Source organism: Parasteatoda tepidariorum, chromosome 4 (assembly GCF_982258835.1).
Source record: "Parasteatoda tepidariorum strain Cologne lab strain chromosome 4, Ptep-v5.0, whole genome shotgun sequence".
NCBI classification, from domain to species: Eukaryota; Metazoa; Arthropoda; class Arachnida; order Araneae; family Theridiidae; genus Parasteatoda; species Parasteatoda tepidariorum.
In genome coordinates this window covers 95,356,078-95,372,682 of record NC_141758.1, presented here as the reverse complement: position 1 = coordinate 95,372,682, position 16,605 = coordinate 95,356,078, and the positions used below count along the sequence as shown (strand labels likewise).

Below are 16,605 nucleotides of genomic sequence, written 5' to 3'. Positions count from 1 at the left end.
TTTGCCATATTAAAAAAAAGCATAACCTTCGTTGATTTTACCCTGCTTAACTTTAGGTAAACTGAATTAATAAGTTTAAGTTATCACTGGTAAGTTTACAGGGGAAACACGAAAGGATCCAGCCCAAAAAATCCTATCTGATTAAATCTTTTATAGTTTGAGCTTATGCTTTTATCAAAATAATTTTTTTCCAATACAAATTATCAACTTGGGACAAACTATCCTTCATTGGGGACTTTCTGATGGAACTAACCCGCATTTGCGTTACATGGAGAGGATAACCGCAAAAGCATCTCATGGTTAGCTGACGGCAAGGAGAATCTAACTCCATGATTCGTCTATCACTGATGATGTTTTACGTCAGCTCAGTGGACGGTGCGGATCGGCAATTGGAATTCGTATCAACAGCCACCACTGGGATTCGAACCTAGGTCGCATCATTGGAAGGTGAGCGCTGTATCCCTTGAGCCTTAGTGGCTCTAATGTATGTATTGTGGTTTGCTTATGGCCCCCCGAAGGAAATAAATACTGGAGAAAATTAACTGTAGTAAATTTTGACCTTCGAGAGTTGGCCCGAGCTATAGCACCCAGCTAAATGATACTGAGTATAGTTAATCTCTATTTTCATGAATTAAGCTTCTAAATTCCGCATTTTGTTTCATCTAATAACGTAAAGTCACCAGGACGTGCAACAAAAAAATTAATAAAAAAATTAGGAATTATTTTTTTACCCTTAATACTTACGTCTCGGTACATGCTTTTCAGTTTTGTGCGTAAATTCGAAGTATTGAATAACAACGATTCATTTATTATTTATTTATTTTTTACTTTGTACGAAGAGCGGATATACGGCTAGTGAAAAAAAATAACAAAAAACAAACCTGTGTTAAGAAGATTTCTTCTATATGTTAAAGTAGTGATTCCATTATTCCTTACATATGTATGAATTTGATAGGCATTTGCTACTCCTCCAACTTTCTCGTCTAAGCAAACGCCGCCATTCTTTCCCAGAACATTGGAACACTAGAAAAATACATTTTAATTACTAGTTTTATTAATTTATGTTATAAAAATTATCAACTTTTTAATTAATTCATGAAAGCATTTTTAATGGAATTGTTTTCATATTTTTATTGATATTTACAAAACTCCTTACTCGATTTAAAGCAGAAATCGATTAGCAATGGAAGCAAGAAAATTTAAAATGTATGTAATTAAGTAATTCGAAAAAAAATCGGAACGTATCTTTCATTTTATACTCTAATTATTGTTTGATTAGCAATATTTAACCTATTTTTATTGATTGTTATGTTATAGGCATCTTCTTAAAGAAAAAGTATTCGCAATTGGGTATAATATAAAAAAAACACAACTACTTCCACTTAGTAGGAATAACATTTACCATGACGCAATGCTAAATTCTATGCCACTATCCACATAAATCAATTATTAATCAAAAATCGAATATCAATTACTTTTCTTTATAATGCAATAATATCTGGCGAGCAGCTATTTAAACGATCAAACACTTCGTTTGTTTATTTGTGGCTTGAATTTAGGCTCGCAGAAAATGCCGTTCATGGGTTAAATTTAGTAGGAATAACACAACCTGTGACGTAGGCTATAGTATACCCAATTGAAGCAAAATTCAAAAAGTATTCAACTAGAATCGTATTCTCATACAATTCTAGTTTTTGAAGTTATACTTCTTATGCGACTTCCAACAAGATTGCGTTAAACGTTTAATACTAAATTTTTATTCGCCGGGAAATCACGTGGTAGGATCCAGTTTTCCCTCATTTATTTCCATATTGTTTTGGTTCTCACTAGCATAAAAATAATAAAAGTCATAAAAGTATTGTTCTTCTATAAATACCCCACGGACAATGCGACGGATTAAAGGTTATGTCAAGGTACGTCTCTTGTGAATATCAATTGATTGTCAGGTTTTCTCTTTTGAAATCACATTATGACGCATTCACATACATTATTAATACAAATACATTTTCCAGGGAGAGACGATGAGGCAACCACAAGCACTTCCACTAGTTCAAGAGGTCCACGAGGGAAAAATGCAAAATATTACCGTGATTACAGAGTACGGAAGCGAGCGGAGCAGGAAAAAGAGTCGTTGAATAGAACTAGTGATCCTTCTACGACTGCTGATTCTTCTACAATTTACGTCGCAGGTTGCGAAGTTTAACTTCTTACACGCGGAGGGACTCCACGCACTATTTTTTTTTATTTACGATGCTTTCTTTGCAATATTTAACCGTTAGTTTAATGAGATGTGCCATCATAAACAGGCGTCTGTATAAAATGAAAACAAAGTTTGGCAGGATGGGGTAGACATACCTGACAGAGAATTAAACAGCAATGTAGGGTCGGAAACTTATTCGTAACGAAGCCCCCCAGTATAGTGCAGTCTGTAAGGAGATCGCTCATTTAGCTGTGTAGAACCTTGGGAATCTCAATCGTTTTGTAATATGCTGGCTGCGTATTCGCCAAACGTTCGTAGTCAGCATTTGTGCATTCACGTGCGAAGAATGCATGTCTCATTATTCCTCATTGCGAAATTAAGCGAACCTTCATTAGATAAAAAGGATGATCATCAGTAATATTAGGTAGGCCCAATTTTTGATCCAATCACCCATTTACTAAGAAGTAAATGGACGATTTAGATTAATTCATATTTTTCATTCTTGCACACATGCTATTTTCCCTAATTAGGATTTTATTTCTGACCCTGAATTTTCATGCAGTTTTGAGTCATTTAGGTCTATCCTATCCTTTCTAGAGTTTTTTCCCTCCCGTTTTCAATCGTTCTTTCAGTTTCCTTTTATTTGCACTATCATAAACGATTGCAATAAAGTTAAATTTCGAATTTTATCAAATATAATTATTCTAATTTATTGCTTGATTTTGTTTATGTCGAGATTTATAATATATCTGCTTCATATTAAGCATTCATAGAAATCAAAATTCAAAATGCATCGATTTACCGGAAATTTTCCAGAAATATTATAATCCGCTGCTGTTCCCAAAAGGCCATCCATGTAGCACACAGCAACATCTGATCCAATCATCTGAGAACTGTTGTCGGACCCGCTGATACCAAGGGCCATGTACTCATCTTCAGCTAAAAGACAAAAAATTATGTAAATTCTATTGCCCTGATTGGTGTATTTTATGTATTAAAATATTCTTAACCAAATTTTAAGAACTCCCAATTTTCCATAGGCAAAATAATAGGTTAGCTATTTGTAGCAATAAATTATTCAGCTAAATATTTAAATAAAATACTTACCTATTTGTCCGGCAAGCTCAAATGTAATAGCAGGACCGAATATTTCCCAACTTAATCTGAAGTCTCTATGCAACTGCTCGCAGTTTGGCAACGGAGATTCTACTTCCTGTAAGAAATAAGGTTTAATTCAATACCAGACAATCAACAAATAACTCTCACTTTTTTAATAGGGGGAATTCAACCCAAGTATAGTTGTTATGGATAGACATATTCAGGCTCCTGAATATGCATATTTATAACAACTATACCCTGCAAAAAATGACCAATAGAAATCAATAAAAAAAAATGTATTGATCTGTACGGGGAAATGGAACACTGATATCAATAGAGTAGATCAGTACAATGGACTGGTCATGATATATTGATATCAGTAGAGTAGGTCAATACAATGTATTGGTCTATATCAGTAGAATGGACTGATATCAGTAGAGTGTACTGGTCTGTACGGGGAAATGGAACATTGATATCAGTAGAGTGTACTGGTCTGTACGGGGAAATGGAACATTGATATCAGTAGAGTGTACTGGTCTGTATGGGGAAATGGAACATTGATATCAGTAGAGTGTACTGGTCTGTACGGGGAAATGGAACATTGATATCAGTAGAGTGTACTGGTCTGTACGGGGAAATGGAACATTGATATCAGTAGAATGGACTGGTCTCTACGGGGAAATGGAACACTGATATCAGTAGAATGGACTGGTCTCTATGGGGAAATGGAACATTGATATCAGTAGAATGAACTGGTCTCTACGGGGAATTGGAACACCGATATCAGTCGAATTTACTGGTCTGTACAAGGAAATGAGACATCATGGTCCCATCAGAAACATAGACTGGTCTAAGTTAGGGAAAACAATATTAATGTAAGCATATTAGATAGGTTTAAACAGGAAAATGCATCATTGTTTATCTTTTTTAATATGCAAGATTTAGCTGAATTGGTCACCTGCTTTGTATGCACCATAGTAAATTTTCTACTAGCTGCAGCCAGCGGAAAATTTAATATAAATTAATAAAATATTACAGGACAGTATAAAAAAATACTTATCTAAAGCATCTAAAAATGTTTTGAATATTTAAAGTTAAACACTGCTTATGTGGAAGGATAAAAGAATTATATTCTAAAAAAACATACTTCTTTATACCTACACTATGCTAGTTTTAAAGTTAACTTTAATTTCCTTTTCATATTTCCAATTTAATTTTAAATATAATTTATTACTAAATTATATTTTATTGTTTAATATAACTATAAAAAGAAACTTAAAATGTGAGTTCAAGAGGGTACCTTATTGGAAAAAATTCCTGGTATAAAAAAAAATCATGCCGGCGTATGAAATACCGGTTCTGGTATGATACTAGATCGGGAATTATACCAGACCCAGCGTTTCATCCGCCGGTATCATACCGAAGCTGGTGTTTCACAAGTTAGCAGGATACTGGCTCCGGTATAATACCTAAATTGTAGTTTCATTATCTAGTATCATGCTAGAGCCAGCATATACTGGTACTAGTGTACTGTGCTCAGCATACTGGAATAGTGTTTTAAAAACCGGTTTATTCTTAAAACAAGCATAGTGTGTAACTACAGTTTGATACACGAACAGCTCTGAATGGAAAATAAAACATTGATACACAATTGGGTAAATAAGTTAAGTCACCTGATTTATACCGAGAAATAAAACACCAATTAACACTTTATCAAAAGCTATAGCATTATGTTTATAAAAACAAATCAACTTTTTTTAAGCTTCTTTATAGTTAATTAAATTTTTTTTAAACAATAAATTAAAATGTTAGAAAATTATTGTGAATAATATTGGAATCTACAATACTACACAAAATAATGTTTTGGAGCAACATTATAAAAGTACAAATGGATTCTTCAGATTTTATGAAAATGGAATGGGGATTAGTTGGATGTTACTTTATTGATAGCCAAAAACCTGACTAAAATATAGTCAATTTATTGTCATTTCAAGACCCCCCCCCCTCATTGTGTTTGACATAGCATTTTAAGAGTAAAAAGTTTCAATATTTAAGAAAGAAAAAAATGACAGAACAATCTTAAAGTATACAATAAGCTTTAAATCCTTATACACACAAATGATATACCATTTATTTGATTTTTATCTATGCAAAGCTTGTGCTAAGCATTTGTCATCTTACCATATATATTAAACTTGAAATTTGGCAAAACAAAAATGTTATTTTGGGGAAAGTATTGGCGAATGCTGTTTTCGAACAAAAAGAAAAGTTTATCCATTCATTGTTCATTTACTCCTCCCCAACTGCAAAATGATTCTTAATTTGTAGTTGCATTTTTATAAAATAATTCAATTTATAATAAATATGCATTTTCCTACTGAAAAAATCAATCATAAAAAATTGTTACGATTTGCCTTTGGCTTAGAATTTTAAAAACTGGCTAATAATTTTAAATCCTTAGCATGGGTTATGTATATATAGATAGTAATATCATAATTAAAGGTCAGTAATTAAAAAGAGCAAGTAAACAAAGAAAACACAACAACAGCAGTAAAATTATAATGGAAAATCATACTTAATACAATGGGAAATTAACCAGTAAGAATAACCTAAACCAAATTTACAAAATTATAGTTTAAAGTTAAATAAAATTAGCATTATTATGAGAAAATAATAAAACATCATAGTAAAAGGTAATAATATACAGATAAATTTGCTATACAGAGTGAAACGACTTTAAGTTCATTTTAATGGCTCAAGGAAGAGCTGGTAAGACTTGTGTAATGTAGGTATTTATAAAAAAAGTTCACATGTTTCGCACAGAACTTTTAAATTAAAACATATTTCAAGTTTCGAAAAAACCGAATCACACTCTTTTTCAATTTTCACTACTTAACACAGTTAAAAAATTTGCTGGAGGTACATTGGCAAAGCATTGCAGAGGAAGCCTAACCAAATCTTTCCTGCAGCATCCACATCAGGCAGATTCTTTATATTTTAGTCTATCATTCTTACAATGGAGGAGAAGATTTGGCTGTAGGGGAGAGTAAAAACAAGTGGAGGAAATTAACAGCAGTATTTGTGAAGTGATCAGCTTCATTATTTCCAGAAATGTCGCAATGGCTCAAGGAATAGAAAGTTTGCACTGACCACAGTGCTGACGTAAAATATCCTTTGTGGTAGACGGATCATGACGCCAGACTATCCGTGACATGTTTGCGTGGTTTTCTTCTCCATGTAACCCAAATAAGAGTCTTGTCATGCATTCAGTTCGGCTAGAAAATTTTAAACAGAACTTATCAATGTAAAAGTATTTTATTTGAATAAGTTGTTGAAAGTTTTCATCACAATGTACACATTTTATTACATTAGGAATAGGTTTAGCCATAATAATTTTTAAATTTAATATTACTGATAATTTAATATTATTGAACTAATTTAACACGTTGAATGCCATAGGGGTCACCGGTGACTGGCACTGAGTTTGTTTGTAGCGCCACAGGGGTCACCGATGAACGGCGAAGCCTAGATTATTAGAATAAATTTTTAATGCTCCTAATTTTTTTATATTATTATCATTACTAAGATGGTTGGAAGAAATTAATGCAATACATACTGAAAAAAATCATTTTGGCCAGACGGGCAAGCCGTGTAAAACTAGCATGGCATTCAACATGTTAAAGAAAAGAAAAAAAAAGTTACATCCAGCTAAGATTAAATACATAAGAAAGTGTAAGGATTGTTTTTAACCCATAACAAAAATGAAGTAAACAAAGAAAATTTAAATGCAAATAGAAAAGTAATTATTTATAAAAATAACTACTTATAAAAATAATTATTGTTTATAAAAATATTTAATAATTGAAAATGTTTTTTTGCATTTACTTGAACACAGTCAAGACAGAGTAGCAAAAAAATATCATTTAGTAGTTATACTAATAACATAAATTTAATGTAATTAATAAATTATACTAATAATATAAATTTAGATTACCTAAACATTAAATTGCCTTTCAGAGAGCAAAAAGAAAAAAAAAAAATTTCACTGTATATAAAGTTTTTACACATATCTTTACCTTAAAATCTATATATATTTTTTGTAAATATTGTTATCAAGCTTTGCTACATATTTTTTGGCTACAGTTCAGGAAAAGCATTAAAATAACAAAAGAATTTGTGATTAACACTTAAAATATAATGCAAAGTTTAAAAATATTATACACAACTAAATAAATAATTAATTTGATACTAACGGTGATATTAATGGGAATTTATGTAAATAACATGTGGACAAAGTGTTTCTATTTAAGTCTGATTAAGAAACCCAGAAAAAAAAAACATTAAAAATACTTTCTTTTCATGGAATCTGTATACGAGTATATCGTAACCCTAGATATGCATGCACATGCAGTAATAATTCAAGAATAATATACATGTATAGATAACTTAAAATATCAATAAAACTCAAGCATACGTTTTAATATTTCTGTAACTAACAAAGATGCAAATAAAAATAAGAAATAAAGAAAAAATTACACTTACTAAAATATTTCTCCCCATAATATGCGTCATTCTTTCCATGACGCTCAATTGTAAACATTGAACGTAAGTCGGAGTAATGTGATTGGCTGGAACTTCAGACTGAGAAACGGAATGAACTGGGGAAAAAGTTTAAAAGGAACATTCTCAAAATTGGGAGTGTAGGCAGCTTGATATGATTTAACGAACGATTAAAACAGATTTAACGAACGACTAAAAGTCAATTCTCGTATTTTGCATGCTCCCCTTTCGCTTCTGAATTAATAACTCCTTTTTGCTTTTATAGATTCAATTGGATTGAATTAACTATGTTTCTACAAAACAAATTTACTTATTTCATTCAAAAAAGTTTATTTTGTTTTATGATCCAAATTTATTTAAAACAAATTTCAAAAAGGGACTGAAATTTATAAATTTATGATGGCGAGGTTAATGTTTGAAGGTAAAAAGTTTGAGATTATATATGAATTTTTAATTTATGTAAATGTATTTCTTTTGCTACGAAGTTGTTTGAAACCTAAAATAATTAATTTATTTTGCGAATAGTTCTAGTTTAGTATAAATTCAATAATAATAATAAATCAATAAAAATTAAAAACAACTTATAATAAAATTTAAAGTGGGATTATAATTAATAATATTTTTTTTGTCATCATGACTTTGATTAAAATAAATTTTGCAAATTACAAAATAAATAAGTAAATAAATGATAAACTAATAAAAACAAGTTTTATTATAAAATTACTTTCATTTGAATGACTTTAAGCAGATTTTAAAGTTATTAAGATGTGTAAAAGTTTTACTCAAAAACTTCCTTTCTTCCAAAATAATAAAATGATTTTAATAATTTTAAATATGTATTCTTTAATTAGTGCACATAGAAAGTGTACGTTCTCACTACCCTTAATATACATGTTAAGAATCCTTATAAAAATCTAAGAAATTAATGACCGGAAATCAGTACATAATCAAGAAAAAAAAAATGAAATAATGAAGAATTATTAACAAAGTAATCTAATTTTAAAAGGTCGTAACCTGTTAGATTTCCGGAAAAATATGTATTGTAAGCAAACGTATGTAAAGCAATTCTATAGGCACCTGTTGATGTATTCATGAAAACAAATATAGACTAATAAAATACCTATTGATCAATAATTGCTAAGTTTTACTGGTGTCAATAAAAATCTGTGGATATCAGTTCATACATTGATAAAACAAGTAGAATACCTAACTGATCAACATCTATTGATACAAGTACCCTACTGATGTCAGTAGTCATCAGTTGAAGTGTGAAATACAGACAAGTATATACCAATAGAATACCTACTGATCAATATCCATTGATACCAATACACTGCTGATATCAGTTGAAATGTCAATGGGAACAAGTACAGACCAGTAGAATTCTATTGATCAATATCTATTGATACCAGTACACTACTGATATCAGTTGAAATGTCAATAGGAACAAGTACAGACCAATAGAATACCCTACTGTTCAACATCTATTGATGCCAATACACTACTGATATCAGTTGACATCAGTTGAAATATCAATAGAAACAAGTACAGACCAATAGAATTCTATTGATATCAATGAATGTTTTTATTGGTTTCTATTGGTCATTTTTTGTAGGGTACCGACTCTTTTTTCAGCAGAATAATGTAGCATATGAAAACTTTGTTTCCAGTAAAAATGGTTTCAAACACATGCAAAACAAAATGGCGCTTGTAGAGCTTTTTTTCGATGAATATATAATTTTGAAGAGTACGGCTGCATAAAGTCGAACCTAGAATTTTCAAGCAGGGATGAGGAACGAAATTTATTTTGATTGCATATATATTATTTTTATAAAAGTGCGTAGGAATTTTTCTGTAACTGATTTTTCAAAGAATGGAATTTTTTTAACGGAGGCGTAGTTTTACACAGCCCAGGGACAAAGTCAGTTTTTACACCCCTTTGCTTTATGGTGTGAGACTTATATGGACCTTTTCGGGCATTTGGCATTAGATTGTAAAATGTTATATGAGTAAGGTTTCTCAACATAAAATAAAGCACTTCTTTTAAAACAGCGTGACTTTATAACTTAATTTTCGATTCAGTATAAAAATTAACGGTGTATGTTACTAATGTATAGTTTCAATTCTATATTTTTGTTGGCGTTTAACGTGTTTTATTGATTGATAAGCATTTATTATATGATCATTTTTCATTAAATACATTTTATTTTATTTTATAAACGCCATTGAACAGCCGAGTTCATTTTGAATTTACGTCTACCAATATTCATCAATGTGGCCTTGTAATTTTGAACCAAATCCAAACGACAAAGGATCTGCAAGATCAAGTTATGGGGGAAATTTCGCCTTCGTGCAAGACTTTTTGATGGAACTAAACCACATTTGCGTGATGAGAGAAAAAACTTCGAAAACCAGCCACGGTTATTCTAACTACAAGAGGAGTGTAACCCATGATCAGTCTACCACTGAGGATATTTTGCGTCAGCACTGTGGTCGGTGCAAGCCATGTGTGGAATTCGTATCAACCAGAAGTAGCTGGTATTCGAGCCCGGTTCACGTCATTAAAAGGCGAACGCTTTATACCAAGAGCTTCGCCTTCCAATGAGGCGAACCGGGTTTGAATCCCAGTCGATACGAATTCCGCACCCGGCTTGCTCCTACCACAGTGGCTGACGTGAAATATACTCAGTGGTAGACGAATGATTGGTTTGATTACCCTTGCCGTCAGGCTAATCGCGGGAGGTTCTCGTGGTCTTCCTCTCCATGCAACGCAAATGCGGGTTAGCTCCATCAAAAAAGTCCTTCACAAAGGCAAAATTTCTCCCAATACTCGATCCAGGAGTTCCCTTGTCTTCTGGATTAGGCTCAAAATTATAAGGTTACGGATTTGAACATTAGTAGTCGTAAACACATAAAATTGGGTCTACTGTTCAACGATGGTTATAAAATGGTATTTCTGCGGATCATCCTTATATAGAGTATATAGAGATCCATGGTAGGAGATAGAGTACTTGTCTCCTTCTGCAGTGAACCGGGTGACAAACATGTGTAAAGAAAATAGTGAAATTACACATACTATTATATGTATGAGTGATGGAGGAATGTTCAATTTATCTGGAATAACTGTGGATCCATAATTTTCTTGAGTTCTTATGTTGTAGATGCTTAACCAATCAACATCATCCATGGTCATTTTACCTGGCAGCAGGAGGTGGACATCTTTTCCAGAGTAAGGTGTCAGACCATTTAAACTAAAAGAAAAAAAGTAAGAATATCAAGATGACGCACATATAAAAAATGTTTTCCGACCAATCAAGGATTACCATTTTATTAAAAACCATACTAAGTGAAAAGCTTAGTGAAAGAAAGTTCTAAGTGAAATTTTGAAAAAAATCACATTTCTTGGGGAATTTCATTTTAATTTGATTAAACTTTTAAAAATTTCATTGATTTTAATAAGTATCACAGATTTTGATGGATAAAGGTACTCTGTTTGCAAGTTAGAAGAAACAATTATCCCTATGGAGAAAACCTGTTTGCATCTAAGTGCCCGCTAAATGGATGCTAGGCTCCAAGCACGAATGAATATCAACATCGCCAACACGACGCTGCTTATAAAAAATAGCCCGAATTAAGTTTCCGTCTGACAAGTTTAACTTTTAAAAGTTTTTATATTGTTTTGAAAGCATAATTATATAATTTTATAGTTGAATATAACGGATTTTAGCCGCGAATGATTACTTAAATCCTATACCGCAATGGTCTTTTAACTTGCAGCGAAGTATTAGTGACAATTGGAATATCTCCGAAGTGGAAGAAGGCTCCAAACACTTTTGACAATAAGTAGTAGACGAGTTAACTGGAGGTTGTAATATGAAAACTCTGTCATCACATAAAAAACGCTTTTTTACCAATAAAATAGCGATTTACATAACCGATGTGAGTTAAAAACAATTATTCATGACTGCTAAATCAAGTTAAGCCTATCTAAAGCCAGCACCCTTTATGCTAATTTTGAAAATGGCGCAAAGCGTCAATATGAAGAAAAGTCTCAGTTTTGTAAAAATAAAAAAGCGTTAATCTAATTTTTTTTATTTTTCAAAAGTTACTCCAACGCTGTGTTATCTGGGCTCAAAAAATTTTGCAAAAACTGAGAATTATTCATTGATTTTGACAATTTTTAATTAGAAGAAAAATTGTCTAAAAAATTACGAAAATTTTAATAACTTTTTAAAATATTTAAGTTATTGTGCTTTAAGTCCAATAAGACTTTAAGGCAAGATGGTATATGTAGTTTAAAACTAGCCTTGCCTCAGGTGTAAGGCACTTAAATTGTGACTTTTTTTCCCCCCTTAACGAAATATAGCTTCGAAAAACACCACTGAAAATTCTCATTTGGCAGTAAATTGCTCCATTTGGCAACAAATGGAAAAGGCAAGAATAATAGAACATGAACAGTCTGAACAAGCGCAGATTTCGCCAAATAAAAGCCTGCAGACAAGACAACGTATAATCTTCATTTATTCCACCTGTTAGCTTATGAACCTTAAAGCTAATTTACTTAAATTGGCAGAAATGTTACTTAGACCCTTCATCCACTCAGCTCAAGTACGTTCGTTTACCTAACTTTAAAAAAAAATTAACCAAGAGATAAAGTTGTACAAAAATAATAAATCACTTACTATCCATTTTCATCCGGTACCTTAGTTCCAAAAGGTGTTGGTTGAGGGCCTACGCCAACCCAGAAAAACACATCTAAAAAACATTATGGAATTAGATGGTTAAGGGAAACAGCGAAGAGAAAAATCAAGAATTCATTCTTTTAAAGGCCTATGCAGGTTTCAAAACCAAAACAAATGGAGACAATATTATTTTAATTCTTTGACTGCGTCCCTCCCGTCTTTTGTGTGACCTTCCCATCAAATCACGATGAGTCATTCGTAATCAAGTCACGCTTAATAATAAAGTATCTTCGAAAATATTCCAACAGATATTCGACAGTGTGTAATTATTGAATTAAAACAAAAATGGCTTATCAAAAGAAAACCATTTTGAGTGCAAAACATTAAAACATCTATGCAAAGCTGAGGTTGGTCAGGACATTTTGGACAAAAAATTTTCTTCATATTCCCTTGTTACTTTAATCACATCTTTTATTTCAATAAAATCGTTTGCACGCGCTTTAAATGCTGACTTCGTCTAACAAGCCTTGGCTGCAATTGCAGCAAACCATATAATTTTGTAGCTATCAAATCTTCTGATATTTACTGTTTCTCTCACAATTTTGGGAAACTCTGAAAAGTTCGCAAATAACATTCTATGGTAGAAGTTGAATAACAAGTTTTTCATGCCACTCTCTTCCTTTTCTTATTGTCATGACATAAGAAATCGTTTGGTTTAAGTAACCCACTTTTTCTAATTATATATTCGAAAAAGAACAGATATATATGAGCCCGCAACGTAGGGGAAGAGCGGGCAAGATGGATCGCTTAAGGAAACTTGGTTCAAAAAATAGTAAACTAGAGCAATTTTATATCTTTTATATTGTAAACAAATATAGTGGGAACATTGCTCTTACATATCACATACAGAAAATAAATAAATAATAAAGTTCAATAATAATAACTTAACTTAAACAAAAATAGAAGATTGTCCCATCTTGCCCGGGCTACCCGGGCAAGATGGGACACATAATTATACTTCAAAAACCACTGAAATTAATGTCAGAATAACAGAATAATCGACAAAAAAAAACGTTCCTGAACATCACAGTTACTGCATAAGAAGCGGCCAAAACCGGAATAAGCACTGCAAGCTTCATGAGCCCATTCTAAGCAATCTGAATATTGTCTGTCAATTAATTATAAATTATTTTTATAATTTTTTTTAAATGATTTGTTAAGTAATATTTGCTAGTTCATATTTATTTTTGATAATATTACCTTATTTTTTATGCTTTTTGCCAAATCCGGAGAGTTTAATTTTTATATTACACTTTTAGTCTGCTTTGGTCGTCCCATCTTGCCCGGATACTACATTTTTTAAAAAAAGACAATCCGCAAATTTGTCAAAAAAAATAAATTTTAATTTACACTACTCATTATGTTTGTACAGTAATAACACTACATGGCCACAAATTTGAAAAATTTGTCGCAATGTATTAAACAAATAATATCAGCATACAAATCAGGAAAAATATTTTACCACGATATAAGAAAAACAAAACAATGCTTGCATTTCGGCAACACCTTGTGAACTAACGAAAAAACTTGTGCATATTGAGAACAACAATATTTTTTTTAAAAAAAGCCCGCTTGACCTGACGGAGCTTTAGTTAGTGTATTTTAGATTCAAATAAATGCATATTTTGTTTATTGAAAAGTATAGTATACAAATAAAGATACGTTACTACAAGAAAAAAATAAAATATGTTGTCATGGTAACGAGGCTTACCTGAGTCATTGCCATTATATTGAAGATTGAGAATTGTGATGGTTTTGGAATCCTGGACGACTACGCCCTCGCACTGTACGCCGTGAGAATTTCTGCTCAGTTCCGATATCATCTGCGGAGAAGGTGCTTCGAGACCCTCCGGAATATACACATCCGCCAAATTGTTCTAAAACAAAGAATAAATCATGGATTATATATCATGAACAGAACTAGAGTGCGTTTTTGTGTGTCATGAAGTATCAAACAGGAAGAGCAAATTATTCTGAAGAACTTTGAACATTTAGTTAAATAATTTAATTTTTTATTACGCTTAATTTTGCGAAGTGTTTTTAAGAAATAGTATACAAGCATGTTGGAGCGACGCTCTGACAAAAGTCCTATTATATAAGAATTTAATAACAAGATAGAGAACCATAACTCTTTGGGGTCCAATCGAGATTACCTAATGTGTCCTCCAGCTCTTTTATGATAGTGTATAAATTTTCCAAACTCTCGATTAATCAAGATCAGATTGAAATACAAATTTTATTTTTGCACATTAGTGCCCATGATTCTTTTTCACGGGCGCTTCGACAACGCATATTTCAATAAATAAATTTGATAGAATTTTTTATGAATATTTCGTTATATTAGACCAGGGATGGGGAAACTACGGCCCGCGGGCCAACTGTGGCCCGCCGGAAGATTTTATCCGGCCCGCAGACAAAATTTTAACTAGCCGATCAGTTGCGAATATATCTACTTTGTTTAAAACTATTTTTGTTGATTTCTTTTTTAACGAAGTACTGATGACCTTTTCACTTTCGCTATTTTTGTTCTACAAAACATAAATTAATTAAAATAGTTAGCACAAACAGCTTTAACTGGTAAAATGTTGACAGCAAAAGTTCTTTATAGAATAGCTGTAGATTAGCTCCAACTAGTATTTGTCTTTCTCGAGGAGCAGACATATGGAATCTAATATAGGTGAATTGTACTTCACATGAGGCTGACTACGCGTTTTAAGTTCCAACGAACGGATTTTTCTGCCGGCACGAGTTCTAACATAATTTACTGCGTATGGAAAAGTTGCACTCATACAATGTCATTGTAAATAATGAAATTATTAAATGTATAAAATGGCTACTGCCTTTTTGAGTTATTTGTAAACATTTTTTATCCCAAAATGGCAACTAAAAACGCAAAGTTGATGTGGAGTGACGTGCACTTAATGATAAATTGACTTTATTTTATTTCAGAAGTTTTTACTCGGCCCACCAAACTTTTTTTTTTCTAGATTTTTGGCCCACGACCCAAAAAGTTTGCCCATCCCTGTATTAGACCTTTAATGCATTTTTAGAAATTTTATATTGCTTCCCTAAATTCAAAGGAGTTTTAAGCATTGTGAAATTTAAAAAAAAAAATTCTGGTACCAGAACTAATTAGAACCAGAACCAGGTTAATGTTCTAGTTGATTTCACAGTATTTATTATACATTTCAATATATATATCTATTAAGCATAGTTCTACAAAATCGCGATTAAGGGATAAATGAATTAATGCTGACTTCATTGCCACCTTTATGTTTGACGGTCACGAAAATAACTGCCTTAACCTCCATGACCTTAACTTTTTTTATAGACACCGCAGTAAGGAAAATTGTAATACTGCCTCGCAAAATTCGACATTTTGCTGGGGAAAATACAATAATTCGAACAAAGTTTAAAATCAAATATTTTTATTGCAACATGTCGCAGATTAATTTTTAAAGATGTTGTGCTTCCTTAGTCAAGAATGTGTTTTTGAAATAAAACATGGACATTGAAATAGGATTTTTTCACCTTAAAGAGTGAAAGGGGTCACTTCATTCACCAGACTTTAATCCAAAAAAATTGATCTACTTGGTTTATCTTGGAGGCAAGGATATGTGCCCATTCCTAAAATCTCCCTTGTATAAGGAATGGAGCAAAATAAGAGTTTATGGCAGAACATTTTGTCTCACCTTTACAACTCTGCATTTAGGTCAATGAAGGGAATTACTTTGAAAATTGTGAACTATGTTACCCGTTGTAATGTTAAGTTGAAAATTTATTTTATATATTTTAGTAAGCATTAAATATGTAACTCTGTAGTTAAATTAGATCTGCGATATTTAATTTCTTTTAGCATCTTTTCCGATTAACAATGAACTTTAATAATCTCTAACATAAATGTCAAAAATTCTATTTTCTTTTTTGCAATAAAATTATTCTTAGATTGAAATTCAAATATTTCTTATATTTTGATATAAATATTATATAGTTTGAGTTGAAGTT

General features: G+C 31.7%; 1 protein-coding gene across 1 annotated transcript in view; it reads right to left on the bottom strand.

The window, feature by feature from the left end:
* The window catches only part of knk (cytochrome and DOMON domain-containing protein knickkopf), a 42,070-nt gene that overhangs the window by 10,526 nt on the left and 14,939 nt on the right, over nucleotides 1-16,605 (bottom strand). The window contains exons 5-10 of the mRNA XM_043044260.3: nucleotides 14,312-14,477; nucleotides 12,541-12,613; nucleotides 10,935-11,109; nucleotides 3,308-3,413; nucleotides 3,003-3,139; nucleotides 882-1,023 (exon numbers count right to left, since the gene is read on the bottom strand). Of these exons, the coding sequence (XP_042900194.2) occupies nucleotides 882-1,023; nucleotides 3,003-3,139; nucleotides 3,308-3,413; nucleotides 10,935-11,109; nucleotides 12,541-12,613; nucleotides 14,312-14,477 (799 nt within the window). The remainder of the gene's footprint in view (nucleotides 1-881; nucleotides 1,024-3,002; nucleotides 3,140-3,307; nucleotides 3,414-10,934; nucleotides 11,110-12,540; nucleotides 12,614-14,311; nucleotides 14,478-16,605) is intronic.